The 16,927-nt window shown below is 36.1% G+C and overlaps 1 protein-coding gene across 4 annotated transcripts in view; it reads right to left on the reverse strand.

Annotated features, from left to right (window-relative positions):
• Positions 1 to 3,732: 3,732 nt before the first annotated feature.
• The window catches only part of SPAST (spastin), a 37,278-nt gene continuing 24,083 nt past the window's right edge, over positions 3,733 to 16,927 (reverse strand). For all 4 annotated transcript variants that reach the window (XM_060753950.2, XM_060753949.2, XM_060753948.2 and 1 more), the window contains 10 exons: positions 16,747 to 16,821; positions 15,646 to 15,717; positions 11,820 to 11,895; positions 11,344 to 11,435; positions 10,831 to 10,910; positions 10,086 to 10,128; positions 8,918 to 8,997; positions 7,871 to 7,941; positions 6,623 to 6,663; positions 3,733 to 5,657 (listed from right to left, as the gene is read on the reverse strand). In XM_060753950.2, the coding sequence (XP_060609933.2) occupies positions 5,535 to 5,657; positions 6,623 to 6,663; positions 7,871 to 7,941; positions 8,918 to 8,997; positions 10,086 to 10,128; positions 10,831 to 10,910; positions 11,344 to 11,435; positions 11,820 to 11,895; positions 15,646 to 15,717; positions 16,747 to 16,821 (753 nt within the window). In that variant the 3' untranslated portion in view covers positions 3,733 to 5,534. The remainder of the gene's footprint in view (positions 5,658 to 6,622; positions 6,664 to 7,870; positions 7,942 to 8,917; positions 8,998 to 10,085; positions 10,129 to 10,830; positions 10,911 to 11,343; positions 11,436 to 11,819; positions 11,896 to 15,645; positions 15,718 to 16,746; positions 16,822 to 16,927) is intronic.

A 16,927-nucleotide genomic window follows, 5' to 3' on the forward strand; every position in this document is an offset into this window, starting at 1 on the left:
CCCCAGGGGGAAAAGGAAGGGGCCTGAGGCTGTTGGGAATGGTGGGAGTTGAAGTCCAAAACCCCAGGGGGAAAAGGAAGGGGCCTGAGGCTGTTGGGAATGGTGGGAGTTGAAGTCCAAAACCCCAGGGGGAAAAGGAAGGGGCCTGAGGCTGTTGGGAATGGTGGGAGTTGAAGTCCAAAACCCCAGGGGGAAAAGGAAGGGGCCTGAGGCTGTTGGGAATGGTGGGAGTTGAAGTCCAAAACCCCAGGGGGAAAAGGAAGGGGCCTGAGGCTGTTGGGAATGGTGGGAGTTGAAGTCCAAAACCCCTGGAGAGCCCAAATTTGCCCAGGCCTGATCTATATACACTGTTTGACACCACTTACACTGCCATGGCTCAATGCTATGGAATCCTGGGAGTTGTACTTTTACAAGGCCTTTGGCCTATTCTGCTCGCAATTCTTAGGCGATTCCTTGTTCTCTGAGTAGGATAGTCTTCGAAGATCAGTGTATTGGCAGTGGGTACGTAGGTGACTGTGGATCCCTATTCTTGATCTGCATGTTCTCCCAAAGTGAGGGCATTCAAGGTGGAAGGCAGTCCCGGTCAGGGTTGGCTTGATGCACCTTGGCACATTTCTCTCTTTCGCCCTCCATTCGTGCCTCTTCAAATTCTACAGCACTGCTGGTCACAGCTGACCTCCAGCTGGAGCGCTCGAGGGCCAGAGCTTCCCAGTTCTCAGTGTCTATGCCACAGTTTTTAAGGTTGGCCTTGAGCCCATCTTTAAATCTCTTTTCCTTTCCGCCAACATTCTGTTTTCTGTTCTTGAGTTCGGAGTAGAGCAACTGCTTTGGGAGTTGGTGGTTGGGCATCCGGACAACGTGGCCGGTCCAGGACCATCGCTTCAATGCTGGTGGCCTTTGCTTCTTCCAGCACGCTGTCATTTGTCTGCTTGTCTTCCCAAGAGATTTGCACGATTTTCCGGAGGCAGCGCTGATGGAATCGTTCCAGGAGTTGCATGTGACATCTGTAGACAGTCCATGCCTCGCAGGGTTGAAAGGACAATAACTGCTTTATAAACAAGCACCTTGGTATCCCTACGGATGTCCTGGTCCTCAAACACTCTCCGCTTCATTCGGAAAAAAGCAATAAGTTGACAGGAAGCCATATATATACATATGGCACATGGTTAAGTACAGAAAGAATGAGCTTTTAACTTATGCACATGCTCGCCTAAACATTCGGAAGAACTTCCTAATGGTAAGAGCTGTTTGGCAATGGAATATGCTAATTCAAATGGTAGTGGAGTCTCTTCTGGAGGTTTTTAAGCAGATGCGGGATGGCCATCTGTTGAATGTGCTTTTCTGCATGGCAGGATGGGGTAGTACGGGATGGCCCTTATGGCCTCCTCCAACGTTGATTCTATAATTATTTAAACAATCACCCATATTATTTTCACTTTTTTATTTCCAATCTAACAATATCAATGTATTAAAAATTTAAAAAGCTTGTTTAAGCACATTGTATTTCAAGCAGGATTTACATTAGAATTAAGATTTTAATCTCCTTTCAGAGAAACTAAACTGCAATATTGTACAAAAACATATTTCCATGATCCTATATCACATGAAAAAATATTAAACAGCAAAAGAAAATAGGCAACAGATCTTGATGACATGAGTCTGAACCAAGTCATGGACATAAATCATACAGCCGGACATAAACACAAACTAACATTTTATGAAGGATTCTAATCCTATGAGAACATTCTTCATGCTTTTATACATTTTATTTTTCCAGTATTTATATACTGATTTTTATTTTCAGGATTTCCATAAAGAGGAAAAAAACCCAAAGTAATCAATCCATAGCTGAGATTGTGGACAATATGAAGACATTTAGTTGTGGCAGCACCTTTGTTTTACAATTCAAAAGTCATTAATATTGTGAGAACCTTTTTGAAAGATTTTAACTTCAGAAAAAAAAACTTTTCAAAGACAGAAAGCCGTTATTTTTCAAGAAATGACGGCATAGTTCTTCTCTCTGCTTGTTACTCAGCATATTAAGTCTCATTGCTTGTTATAGTTTATTTGCAACAGGGTAAGCACTAATGAACAATCTTATGTGCGGTCACACAGGCATATTGCAATATGTACACTGCTCAATCCATGAATAAAGCTCATTTTTATCATGTACTAAAGGAAGCGCCAATACAAGATTTTCAGTAATGCCTACATGTCAGTCTCAGTAACAACCACACACACTTTTCATCAAGGAAATTCCATACCATTGACATTAAAACATTAATTACAAATTGAGTATCTTTTATCTAAACTAGTTGGGACCATAAATGTTTTGATATTTTTCCTGGGATTTTGGAATACTGTGTATCTTGGGAGATGGGACCCAGGTCTAAACACAAACTTAATGTATGTTCCAAATACATTTTATATACAATATTTGTAAAAATGGTGTGCATGAAACAGCTTGTGTATACTGAATCGTCAGAAAGCTACAGTGTCACTATTCCCAGCTACTCATGTAGACAATTTTGGATTTCAGAGCATTTTGGATTTTGAAATTCCAGATAAAGGCTGTTTAATCTATATATTGAATAGACATAAGAAGACTATATACTTACCTAGCAGCTACTTTTACTAAGGACACTTGAAATAAAGACTTTAATATGAATAAACTGCATTAACAATGTTGCTGTTTACCTTAAAATAAAGCAACTCTACGATTACAAAATCTGGCAACATTTTAGCCATTACTTGTCCCTTGCAGTTGTATTCTATCCCCAAATCTGATATTTATAATTTATACAACTGAGCTTCATTTTTTTTAAAAAAAAAGGTTGATGAAAAAGACACTGTCCTTATTTAAGGATAATATACATGAAATCCGAAGTAAATAGCTACAAATACCCATGAAACAACACAAAATGCAGAGGACAATTATAGATGTAACAGAGCACAAAAGGACATGAGCGTTATCATGTGGATAGAAAAAGTTGTATTATGTTCAAATAAGTACCTGGAGTATTTTCTGTACATATCTACAAAAACATTTACCCAGGTAGCCTAACATTCTCATACAATGTTTAGCATACCTAGATGTCAAGTTCAAACCACATGGAAATTATTAGAGGCAGAATTAAGTCTTTGTGCTCTATAAAACTGTATGTTCCAGTTTCAGCCAGGCCTAGGCTAAAAGTCTGAGTCCAAACAAGAGTGTATGTCTTCTTGAACTTAGCAAGTTTAAAGCAAATGCCAATCAACAGAGCAACAGCTAGCATTATCATACAGAGTTTTAAAATTTGAACTGCTTCAGTTTCTATATCAGAATTTCTACTAATTCCTGTTACTGAGCTTTCTTTCTGGAACAAAATTTAGCTTCATCAGGAAAGCTATTCAAAATATAAAAGCAATAACGTTCTTGGATAAAGTAAACCTAATTTGAGAATTTAAAATAGAATGATTTCAATAAAAATATTTTGCCAAGAGCTAAAGAATTACCATCTGAGACTCAATTTTAAGAAGTTGTAATAATTATAGCTATGTAATTATTGAATAGAGAATGCAATAATTACAGCTACTGCCAACATATCAATCTCTTGTAACCTCACCATTTTACACACAGTGAAAATATGAAGTATGATATATATTCCTTCACTATCAAAACGGTTTCTATTAACGTTCTCATAGTGTATACCTTCATCTTTATCACTAACATATAATGAGATGGTGCAGATGTAGGAACATGGTATTGACTTTATTTCAAAGCATGACAAGTTATGAATCCAAGAATTAACTGTCCAGAGCTTAATAAACATACAAAATTTAGCCCAAACTGGGAGCATTGACATACATCCTTTGTCTTTTCATGCAAACAAAATTAGATTTTCACAAATCAATAGAGAAACATGGAAGGCATCCATTATGAATACCAAGTTTTTTCAAATTCCTTGAAGAAGTGGATCATAATTCATTTACCACAAAGCTTTAGATACTAAGGTAGGTAAGAGCCATTTTAACAAAACACATGTTAAATCCATTTGCAAAGGCGTAGCAAATTTTGTTAAATCACAGTAGATTTTACAATATAGTTTTTCACAGTGCTGTTAGCAAGGTTTCTCCCCTTCTATAATGTCAACACTGGTATCTAGGAACACATTGAAAGGGTTCAAGGTTCAAGATCAATAATTTTCTGCTTCAAATGCCAAAAAGGTAGCTATCACATTTCAGTTCAGTAACTGGAATTAGAAGACATAATTGTAAAAATTGAGAAAAATGTACATTTATTTTCTTAGCTGATTCTCCCATATTTGCTCTTTTAAAAATACTCCCCACAATTCTTAAATAATTTTCAAAACATTCTTATAAATAAACAAAACACCCACTTTGTAAATCAAAAACAAATCATATACCATAAAGGGCTATGATGTTTGTCCTCCTAATATTAAATACTATAGAATCACATGCAGACTTCAAGGACTATTTTATTATTCTCCAAATTAATACATTGGGAAAGGAAAAGCACATTAGTCCTGCCCCCACTTTGCAGATTTCTGTCACTTTATGTGCAGAGAGGCGGACTCTATAAAGAGGAAAGCCTCTTCTACCTCAGGAGTATGTTTGTTCTCCTCACATGTGTGTCTCATAATCTAATTTTAGAACCTTAAAGGGTTTAAATAATAAAAATTTACAAAAAGTGTGTTTACTGTACTTTCAGAAAGTCGGGTGTAAACTGAAGAACACATAAGATATTAAAGGCAATTCAATGAAGTCATCACAGCCATGGTAATCTGCACAGATCAGATTAATATCATACTGAAGCATCTTTCAGTTAACAGAACTATAACACTAACAAGAAAGAGAACACTGCATGATTTTTCTACCATATAATTTTACAAGTTCCTTAGAGAAATACTGCAGAAATTTTAAGTAGAAGCACTTGGTGCTTCAGATATTTACGCCTGTCATGACTTTTTTTGTTTGTAAAAGATGACTTTTTAGACTGTTCTATTAACTGCTGAGTTTCATTTTAACACAAAACAAAACACCATCTACTCTACGTAGTAGACTTTTCAAACTACTACGAAGTGTATACAGGAATTTCTTTTGGCACTTTGTCAACACAGAGATAAACTAAATAAGAAACAGACTCTTACACTTAGTGATTAAGAGAAACAAAGCAAAAATAAATGTCATGAGCAAATTAAAAAACAGTATTTGCAACTGGTAATGTTATTGGAATATTTCATTCAGCAACAATATATACAAATTACATTTCCTACCATCACTGAGTTGATAGAATTCTTCCGCTATGTCTTAATGTGCTTTCTTGAAGTGTTCTTGGTGGAAATCCAGATGTTAACATTTATGAGATTCTCATCCTTTTGTTTTTATTTTTTTCCCCTTAAATCAACCTGTTTTTTATTGCAGATATTTAGAGATCTGAGAAGTTTTGTAAACTATGACTATAGGACATGAGTAGTATCTGTGAACTGTCTCTTCCTTGAAACTTTCTTATTTCTCTTCAACAACATTGGCTATCAAACTGTAGTATCTCCAAAGTCTTTGTTCCAGCGAATATAAGCTTCCAGGGTTTGAGGACTAAGACTGCGCTTAATTTTTTTCAAAGATTCAGTAAAGTCCGACAATCTGATGTTCCTCATCTAGAAGCAAAAAGAGATTTGTAAAAAAAATTAACTTTTAAACATGCCTGCTTCAAACTAAACTCTGAATTAAGAAATTATACTGAATTTCTAAATTGTTCATAGCCACTGTCAAACATTCCAAAGTCAAAGAAATGATAAAAAGCTACAGAAAAAAGCAGAACAAAATAAAATTCAATTTGTATTAACATTACTATCTTCACTCCACTAGGTGGTGCCAATATATATATATCTAGCAAAAATACCAGGCAGATTACAATGGCGTACTTCTCTGTACAAAGACTCGACTTACTAAAACCAAGGAATGGATCCAATATTAACTGGAAATCAAACAACACAATCCATCTTTCCCACCCCTGCATGCTCTTCTTAATATAACACAAGTGGGTCTGGGGACCTAAAAGAACATTGAGAGCATAACTTAAGGGATTGCATTGGGAGGGATTGAAATTAGGTGAAGAATTCTTATTCTTTGGCTGCAGTGTTGAATACCAATGTCTAGGTGATTATAAATCTAAAACAATACATGAAAGGGGTTTTCATTGCAATGGAAAGGATTTAGTGATTGCATTTGTGTTCTAGGTTTTAAATTAGTTTAAGCCAAGATCCATAAAGTAGCATTTTATCTCACTAAAATATTTTCAGATTTATTTATTTGTTTGCTATTTGATTTGGTTTTTCAGCTGTATTGTTGTTTTGCAGATTACACATAAAAATTAAACAACTCGAGATGAACTACACAACTGGAAATTCTAAATGCTTGAGTGCTCTCAGTAATGTCTCCTAAACTTCTAGTAAGCAGAGCATTTCTCTGTTCTATGCAGCATCCTCTTTTCCCCTAGGTTTTCATCTAAGATCTGAAAACATGAAACTGTATTCTAATCTAGAAATTATGAAGAAAAAAAGCCAAATGGGAATATAGTATTTTGTTTTCTGTTTCGAATATCAAGGCTTAAATACGATACCTCACTAGCAGACATGTTCTTCACTTGCTCTGGTTTAAGTTCTGCAAGTTAAGGAAATCACAATCAATGAGCTTCAAAATAAATAAATATATCATCAGAAGTCTCAAGCATTATCGTGTACAAGTGAAAATCAAATTATTTAACAAATAGTCAAAATAGGCCAAGGAAATATTAGCAACTGCACAGTATTCAGTATCTTCTATTTTGATACTAGATACTACAGTAGCCCCTCTACTTTTGCAGGTATTAGAGATGCAGGATTCCCCAAAAAAATTTTAAAAAAAATTATCTTAAGTCTATCCACAAACAATATTAACACACTTGCTGATGTGTATGCCTGCCTTTGCTAGAACAACTTCCTTCTATGTTTCTTCTTGGATTGGTGGAGACGCTAAGCAAAAGAGATCAAGCCATGGTGCCCTCCCCTGCCTCCCCACCTGCTAACCTGGTCACAGAGAAGCCATTGTTCCATCTGGACCTCTTCTTTGCAAAGTCTAGCCATTGCTACAATCCTCACCCAGATCCTTCCTACCCTCCTCCCAATTCTCTGCCTGATTTTTTCTCTCCTACTGCATACAAATGACAGCCATGAAGGCTGTGGTGGAGGACAAGGGCTCCACCATTATCCCCTTAACCCTCAGCCACACTACTGGGGCTGCCACCTCAGCCTCATGTGTCCCAGCCACTGGAACTGAGAACGAAAGTGCCCTGAACATAACTACCACATTACCTGCCCTGTCAATCCCCTGTCTGCCCAGGTAAAACCGAGAAACAAAGAGGAGAGACTCACGCACCCTGCTGGTGTTCTTTTTCTGTTTCACCTGGGTGGCAGCAAGAGAAAGAAGAGCAGACCCCACACCCTAGCCAGCGTTTGTTTCTAAGTTTTGCCTGAGTAGGTCCAGGGCTGGCAAGGCAGCCGAAGCAGTGACATGCAAGGCCTGCTCCTCCTCTTCTTTCTTTTCCAGATGAAACAAAGAAACAAGTGCCATCTGGGTTTTTGCAGAGCTCTCTTGTTATTTTGTTTCTGTTTCTCCAGGCAAATGACAGCAACATGCCACACTCCATGCCTTAATTTCAAACTTCCTCTGTGCCTCAGTTTTGCCTGACAATAGCCAGATGGTTTCATCATGGAGATGTCTGACCAGCAACAATGTCTGTTACTGTGAATCACTCTGAACAATAAATCACTTAAAAAACAATTGAGATGTTTTTACAATTTCTTTTTTTTCAATAGCTCATCATGCTTACCTCGTATAGGGCCCAATGCTGCATCTTTTGCTAATGCTGTTAAGTCGCTTCCTGAGTATCCTTCTGTCATTCTGAATAAAAGGGAAAAGGTAATCTTAACATCGGGAATCTTGTATAGAACTGTCTAATTCAAAACCAGCAAGTTAGCAATATGTTGTGAAAGGCTTTCATGGCCAGAATCACTGGGTTGTTGTAGGTTTTTTCGGGCTATATGGCCATGTTCTAGAGGCATTCTCTCCTGACGTTTCGCCTGCACCTATGGCAAGCATCCTCAGAGGTAGTGAGGTATAGCCCGAAAAAACCTACAACAAACCAAGTTGGCAATATTTTGTTTTCTCAGCAGTGTATTTTCGTTTAATATAGGATACTATTTTTACTGCAAAAGCAGCTTATAAATATTTACAAACATATTTACAATTAATAATTTTATTTTAACACTGCTATTAGCATAATATTTTGCCTCAGTATTAAACTAACAATGGTGATTTCTTTCTTTTTTTGTAAAATGTATGTATCAGATATTGATAGTGATTGTATAAAAAGCAGGAAGTGAAACATGTATATGACTTGTTTGTATGTGCTGATTTTCTCCCAATGTGGAACCTAAGGGAGCTCAAGAATAAAAGCAATTAAAATAATAAAGTTTTAGAAACTGTTAAAATAGCATAATTTGTTTTGAAACATATAAAAGTTAAAAAAACCCAAAAAACTAGAGCACACATTCCAATGTCATCCCTGAGAATAATCACATGTTAAAAGCCTGCTTGAATGGAAATGTCATTCTCTGCCAGCAAAAAGAAATTAGGAAAAGGGCTGCGTAGCCTCCCATGGAAGGAAATTTCACAGGGTGGGAGCTTTCCCTCAGAAAGCTTTCTCTTGTTTACTCAGCAAGTGAGATTGTGATGTGGCAGGACTGAAAGAAAGCCTTCCTTCATAGAGCTTAGTGTTCTGGCAGGTTTATATAGGGAGATACAGTCTTTTAGACCTAAGTCACTCTGCTGATGAACAGTACCAGCTACAGTTAGCAATGAGGCAGAAGTTACTCACCTAGCTAGCTGTGCCAACTCTTTCTGGGTTAATGGATTTCCTTGCTTGCTCAAGAGATTTTTTAATAAAAGCAGTCGTGTCTGTAAAACAACATTCACAATTAGTGAGTATGCAAAAAGAAAAATACGCAAAGGTTATAAAAACTGTCTCTGGAAGTTTTCTTAATTCTTCAGAACACTTTTTAAGGTTCAGTGAGAGATCACTTTTTTCAACTGGATTCCAATGTTGTGTAAGCAGAAGTCTTGAGCTGGATCTTGCCCACAATACAATAAGTTTGCTAAATATGTATATAGAATAACCTTCATCTTATAAATGGTGTTCACTCTTCTGCTTATGTGTTTTATTTTTCTCACAGTGCTTATGCACTTCTTGCAACACAACTGTCAAAGAACTGCAAGAGGAAATATCCTTAGATTTGCAAGCAGAAATTAGGAGTATTGTTCTGGAACCTATCGGGGCACTCTACAAACTATACAGTCGGCCCTCTGTATCCTTGGATTCTGCATCCACTACTTGAAAATATTCTTCAAAATTCAAAAACCAAGGTCTGATTTTGCCTTTTTATATAAAGCAGTTTTAAAATGCTATTGTACATAATGGGACTTGAGCATCTATGGATTTTGGAACCCATGGATAATCCTGAAACCAAACCTTATCAGATACAAAACCCAACATACTGACAAGTTTTTTTTAGACATATTTGCAAGATACTGAGGCAAGAGATAAACTAGTGAAGATGGAAAGTTGAAACAAGGTGGAAAGAGGCATAAAATTTGGAATGTCCTCTGTTTGAGAATAACTAGATAGATGAATATATGAATAAACTAGAATTTCTGCCTCATCCACCATAATGTGCCATTCCTAAAAATAGTTTTTCTTTTTGTCATTATATTGAGCAAAAAACTGGTGAAATTATTAAATTGCTTACCATTTATTTTTTTCTCTATATGAAAGGATATGTAGGTTTTTAAATGACAGAAGGGAGATTAAGAAATACAAAATGTTCTATACCATGTAGTTTATTTTAAATTGATGCATATTGAGAGCTGATGTGTATGGCAACTATTTGAAAGCATTTAACCTATCATTTACCATTACTAATTTGCAATCGCTAAGAATTAGAAGAGAGGTTCTATCTGATATTTAAAATGCAATAGGATGTACATACCTCTTCATTTGGTAAAGATACATACACTCGTTTGGTGAATCGCCTGAAAAACAGAGATATTAATACAGGAGCGGTAGTTAGGAAGGGAAGGCATGCTAAAAGATACCTTTCTCATACCATGCCAGAATTTCAAAGAAACCACAACACATTGCTGGATAGAAGAACAATGAATATCAGCAGAGGGCAATTAATACTGCAAAATGTCATTCAAATGTTTTAAGAACACTTTTTCGTAAAACTATAGGTGGTACAGAAACTATTGAAAAGCTAAAAGCTGAAAGCTTCTAGCTAAAACTGACATAAGTGAAAATTCCAATCTGTATTCAATAAAACCAATTTTATATTTTCAATATAACTTGTCTTCAATAACAAAATGAAGAAACACCGTTATATTCCTATTTTAAACATTTCAAGCAATTATGAAATATTCTCAACTATTCTCAAGTCTGATACATATTTACAATGTAGAGCATTTCTCAATTTTTCATCAAAACCCACAATGCTTTGCCCAAGTACAAATAAATTATTCTATAAAAAAACAGTAAAACAGACTCCTTCCAATGCTTCAAAGAATTCTCATCTGCCCAAGGCAGCATATAAAGGGCTGAGAGATTATGGAAGCCATAGTTCAAAGTATCTGGAAGGTGCAAGGTTACCTGCCCCTCTCCTATTACAATATTTAGGAAAAATGGTACACAGACCCTCATTTTGTATGGCATGCTAATAAATGTACTGTTTAAAGTACCTTAGAACAGCATCATCAAGTTCTTGTGGCCTATTAGTTGCTCCCATTACAAGGATTCGGTCTTCCCCTGAAGACTGTACCTATTTTCAGAAAATAAATATTTTAATATTTAAAGACAAATTGAATAATTCTATGATGAGGAATATACAGTATCCCCTAAAATCATAATATATAAAAAGCATATTTGCTTAATACCAACTCAACAATTGAAAACATGTATATAAACAAATACTACATTACAAACATATTCTAAAAATATGAATCATTTCACTAGTCTGGTGTGACTTCATAGTATGTTATTAATGTTACACTTCAAATTCCAAGACTTCAGTGGAGAATACCTGGAGTTTAGCAAGATAAGCAAAGAGAAGTAGCAGTTCATCTTTTTCTGCAATGTGTTACCCTGTTTCTTCTCTTTTTCCTATTGTTTATTCTAATGGTAACACAGTAAGTACAGTTTTAAAATGTTACATAACTGCCACAGGCATGTATCATTGTAAGATTAATACTTACACCATCAAACTCAATTAAGAATTCTGTTTTCAAACGTCTACTAGCATCATGTTCACCTTCTCTTCTTTCACATAATAGGCTGTCCACTTCATCTAATAAACAACAGTGACAATGTTAAAACCATGTCCTAAGCAACATCTATTACCTTAGAGCAGCCATTTAAATTACAAGCATTTGCACTGTAAACATACATGACCGAAGTCCTATTCTACAGCTAAACTAATGATCCAAGTAAGCCTTTTATTTTATCTATATAGTGACTAATACATAATTTATGCAATTTAATGCCTCTTTAATACAAATGGTCAAAGCAGTGTAAAAAAACCCCAAAATTAAAATTATATTATAAATAACTTTTTAGAAATATATAAAATTAATTGAATAAGACAGACAATGTTCTTAAATTCAGGTTAATCCCATCATATTACAACTTCCAAAGCTCCTTTACCTTTTACTAAATAAATATTGAAGTTTACCTATAAAAATTATAGAAGGCTGAAGTTCTCTGGCAACTGCAAAAAGAGCACGCACTAGTTTCTCTCCTTCACCAACCTGGGAGAGAAAAAAAAACAAGAGAAATCTGAAATGCCCAGTATAGAAGTTCACTTCACTCCCAAGAAATTAGCTTATATTACAACAAGGCTAATATAATTAAATTCCATTCCAGTTTTTTAATATGAGCTCTGTTCTGGCACTTGTAACATATGATCTGCCTTCTTATACAAAACCTTGTATTTGCTGGTAATGGCTGAGATGATAAGGTAAAATATCTTTAAAAAAGTTAACAGAAAAAAGTTCCCATCCTTTTTTTCCCCTTGCACATATACTGCTATAAAAGTCTCTCTAGGGAACTGATAGGCGCTCTTGAGCATTATATGGGATATAGGGAATTTGCTGAGCAATTTAAGCCAATTACTTAATTTGTTTCATAAATTTTAGTAAGGTTAAATGTTGGTATTTTCCATTACAAATTATGTACAATGACTTAACATAATTAGGAATGATTCATCACAGTGAACGTTTCATTAGCAAATGTTTCTACAAGCCAATGTTCCACAAATATTGCTCATGTTTATTATTTGTTTATGTTTATAATAACTCATATTAAGCCTCTATTTTGTTTCAGAAATATTTGGGATATTTTAATAACTTAAAAATCAGTTTGATTCAAACTACACAGAAATGGGTCTACTACAAATGCACAATAAAGCAGGGGTGGGGAGAACAATAAAAGCAGCAGTAGTATCAGAAAACAGATCAAACTCAATAATCAAGCAAAAAAATCCACCAGCCTATTTCCAAAGCTGCACAGGAAACAAATCCTTGCGTTCATTCAACTAACAAAAAATAAACAACTGCCCACATGAGCCTCATATGAGCCTCAGAGACACATTTTCTGGCGATGTGAGAAGGCTTTTCAGCAGCTGTTCCCACCCACAGAAATCCCTTCAAGGAAAGGCTAAGTGGGTTCTCCCTTTGTTGTCTTTCTACTATCAGGCAAGAATCTTACTATTAAAAAAGAATTTTAGGTTGGACTGCTGTGGGGGTAGTTTTCAACCAGGCAGGTGCTGTTCCTCTACTTATGTACTTTCAGTTCTGCTTTTACAATCTGTTTTATATTTTAATTCTGTTTCTCTTCTTTCAACTCATCAATGGTAGCCAATCCCCTGGGGAAAATACAGGGTATATATCCAATATAATTTTGTTTGGGGGGATTTCCAAAAAAGAAAAAAAAAACTTTAAAAATGAAAAGCAGCAACAGCAGTAACAACAGTTCAGCAGATCAGAAGCTTCCAGTGCCAGAAGTAAAGTAATTGTTCTTAAGCAATTCAAGAGCAGAGTCAAACTTTAAAAGTTCTAAAACATTTTCGTGCTGTTCCATTATCCAGTACCAACACTTTATTCAAAGAAGTACATATCTAGATAGGAAAGTTAACAGGGCATAGCTCTAACTCACAGGAGACATCTTATCTCTCTCCATATTCACAGGAAAAGAACAAAAGAATAGAATGGAGGACTCAGGGGCCTGTCATGTGCTCAGAGAAAAAGATGTGTCCTTAAGAAGTGTCACTCTAACAAGCAAAATGACAGGAGGCAAGAAAGGAAGTCAAGCAGACAAAGAGACCAGAGAAGGGCTTTTCCCTGCCAACTAAATCACCTGCCTATCTCAGGGCCCTTCCACACAGCCATATAACTCAAAATATCAAGGCGGAAAATACCACAATATCTGTTTTAAACTGGGTTATCTGAGTTCACACTGCCATATATTCCAGTTCAAAGCAGAAAATGTGGAATTTATTCAGCAGTGTGAAAGGGGCCTAAGTCCTTAGAATCATGGAATCCTTTAGTTGGAAGAGACCTCGTGGACCATCCAGTCCAAACTTCTGCCAAGAAGCAAGAAAATTGCATTCAAAGCACTCCCAGCAGATGGCCATCTAGCCTCTGCTTAAAAGTCTTCAAAGAAGGAGACTTCACAAAACTCTCGGGCAGAGAATTCCACTGCTGAACAGTTCTCACAGTCAGGAAGTTCCTCCTACTGTTCAGGTGGAATCTCCTTCTCTGTAGTTTGAAGCCATTGTTCCGGGTCCTGGTATCCAGGACATCAGAAAACAAGCTTGTTCCCTTCAACAATACAAGCTTGTTCCCTCTTCTCTATGACTTCCCCTCACATATTTATACCTGGCTATCATGTCTCCTATCAGCCTTCTCTTCTGCAAGCTAAACATGCCCAGCTCTTTAAGCTGCTTCTCATAGGGTTTGTTCTCCAGATCTTTGATCATTTTAGTCGCCATCCTCTGGACACATTCCAGCTTGTCAACATCTCCCTTCAATTGTGGTCCCCACAATTGGACACAGTATTCCAGGGGTGGTCTGACCAAGGCAGAATAGAGGGGTAGCATGACTTCCGTGGATCTAGACACTATACTCCTATTTTTGCAGGCAAAAATCCCACTGGCTTTTTTTGCCGCCTTGATGAGGACTACAATCTTGTGCAGGATGTGGGTGAGTTCCAACATAATCATGCCTCCATATCCACAGAATCAACCAGCCATGGCTTGAAAATATTTCAAAAAAATATAATTCCAAAAAGCAGGGACACAATTTTACTACTCCATTGTAGATAATGGAACTTAAGCAACCACAGATTTTGGTATTCACAGGGTATTCTGGAATCAAACACCAGTGATAACTCCACTGTAAATAATAAATAAATCAAAGCCACATTTATTAAGGCATACTTCCTTGGCCAGGATTACTTTTGATTACTTTGGTTTTCCTGTTTCATTTACACCAGGAGTAGAAAAGAACACAGTTCTTCATATGTTTTTAGGTATGAAAATCCCAAAAACCCTAATCAGCATAGCTAATTGTGAGGCACGAGGCCCAACAAAATCTGGAGTACTAAACTGCATCCATTTCTCATTTACAATGGAAGTGCTTAGATACCAAAACAGGAGTGGGAAGATATGAAAAAGAAGGATTTCCAATTATTAAGAAAAAAACATTGCTGAGTAAAAAATATGGGGGAGAAAACTGCTACAGAGTATTAAATGTGCTTTGAAAGAGATAATTACTTTGCTTAATTTTAGTAACCGGCAACTTTCTGCCCATAGACAATCCACCTCCTTGAAGAGACCATCTACAAGGTTCATGAAGGAAAAACGTCTTGCTTCAAAATACTATTTAATTATTATATTAAACCAGGTGCCACTTTACTAGTAGGAAAAAGCTCACACAGTAAACAATTGATGGTAACAAAAATCAGAATTCTGTAGCCATGGCTTGCAATTCATCATACCAATAAAAAAGAGAAATTAAAGGCAACACAAGTAATGGCAGCATGCATAGCAAACTTCTTGTGCCAAAAAGCTAGAATTCAACAAAATCCAGGTTTATTACTGCATTTGTATAGTAGTTTCTTGTGTACATTTTCAGTCGCAATGAAACTGATGGCTATCAGCAAAACAAAAAATAAATAGTATTCTAGTGAAGTTGTAAAGATCCAAGCCATATTTTTTCTGTTTGTAAACTAAAGATTTCTCTCCCCCCCCCCCCCCCCCCAATTAGCCTTGTCACCCAAGCAGATTACAGGCACTTTTATATAAAATATTTCACTTTGGCTTACAGTTGCAGCCCACTTCTGACTGCAACTCGAAGGCAAAAATAGCAAAAGTAAAGCTAGCAGTAGCAATTGTGGAGAAAGAACTATTGTACAGAAAGTGTGAAAGGGATCAATAATGCTTCCTGACCAGAATTATGAACTCTTAAGGATTCCTTATAAGTGCTAAAGCTGTTACTTACATATTTTGATGTTAGACTTGCAGCACTTATGTTAAAAAAGGTTGAATTTGATTCTGCAGCCACAGCTTTGGCCTAAAATGTGGGGGAAATGTAAAGTTAACACAAACAATGCAACGTAGTTACTTTTACTGAAATATGTACAATACACTCAAATGCTGAATCAAGCAATACATAGCATTGCTTCATATATCTGCTACTGTAGGCAGAAGTTGAATTCTCCTCATAAAATTATCATTTCATTTTCTTCCAGGGTACTGACCATTTAATGCTAAAAGATGTTTTTATTTTTAAGATACTAGGTTAAATTTTATTTTAAACATATATCAAGCAAATGAAAAAAGTTAGTAAGAACTTTAATAACATAAAAGATCATCTTTCTCAAATGTTGAACCTCTAGCTATTTTAAACTTCTATACCCACAAGAACAAGCTAGCATGCCAAATTATCAGAAATTTGAGGGACTGAAGCCCAAAATATAAGCATGATCAACAAATGAGCACTTTTATGCAAAAAAAGTAATGATATACATATAGGAAATAAATAATAAACAGAGAACCTGGAGAATTATCTTTGGTCCCCATTTGTAAAGAACTGACATGGTTTTTACTTCCGAGATTGACACATGGATCACAAAAGAGTTACCCTTTGGAATCCCTGCTTCTCTCAATTTTGCAGTGCAGTAAGGCACTCAAAAACGGAATGCAAAATGCATATTGCAAAGAAATATAAATAAAATATTATTTTATTTTTTCAAGAAACTACTTGAGATATTCAACGTTTTCTACCTAAGAAAGTGTCTGGTATTCTCCTCCAGGACAGAAACAGCCTTGATCTCAAGGGAAGTTATTTTTTCTCTTGATAATGGAGTTTAAATTTTATTGCTTGGACTTTACAACACTTCTTCTCCCAGAGCCCACATGCTCAAAGAGTAAGTGTCCTATGCCCACATAGATCTTCTCACCAACATCCCAACTGAGAGCAACAGAAGCAACATCTTGACAAAATATAGGCCTGTGACATTGCAATTTCCTCATCCCCAGTATGATATTTAACCGATATGATATAGATCAATTCACATATCTCCCAAAGCAGATTTCTTACCAGCATTGTCTTCCCATTTCCTGGTGGACCAAACAACAACAATCCACGCGCAGGAGCCCGAAGTCCTGTAAACAACTAAAAGAATAGCTGAGTGACACAATGTTCATGATAATAAGTAAACACACATTTAGACACAAACTCTGTGCAGCATATATTTAACAGTATTTTGTTGGACTACATC

The sequence above is a fragment of the Anolis sagrei genome, chromosome 1, assembly GCF_037176765.1.
Source record: "Anolis sagrei isolate rAnoSag1 chromosome 1, rAnoSag1.mat, whole genome shotgun sequence".
In the NCBI taxonomy this organism is placed as follows: Eukaryota; Metazoa; Chordata; class Lepidosauria; order Squamata; family Dactyloidae; genus Anolis; species Anolis sagrei.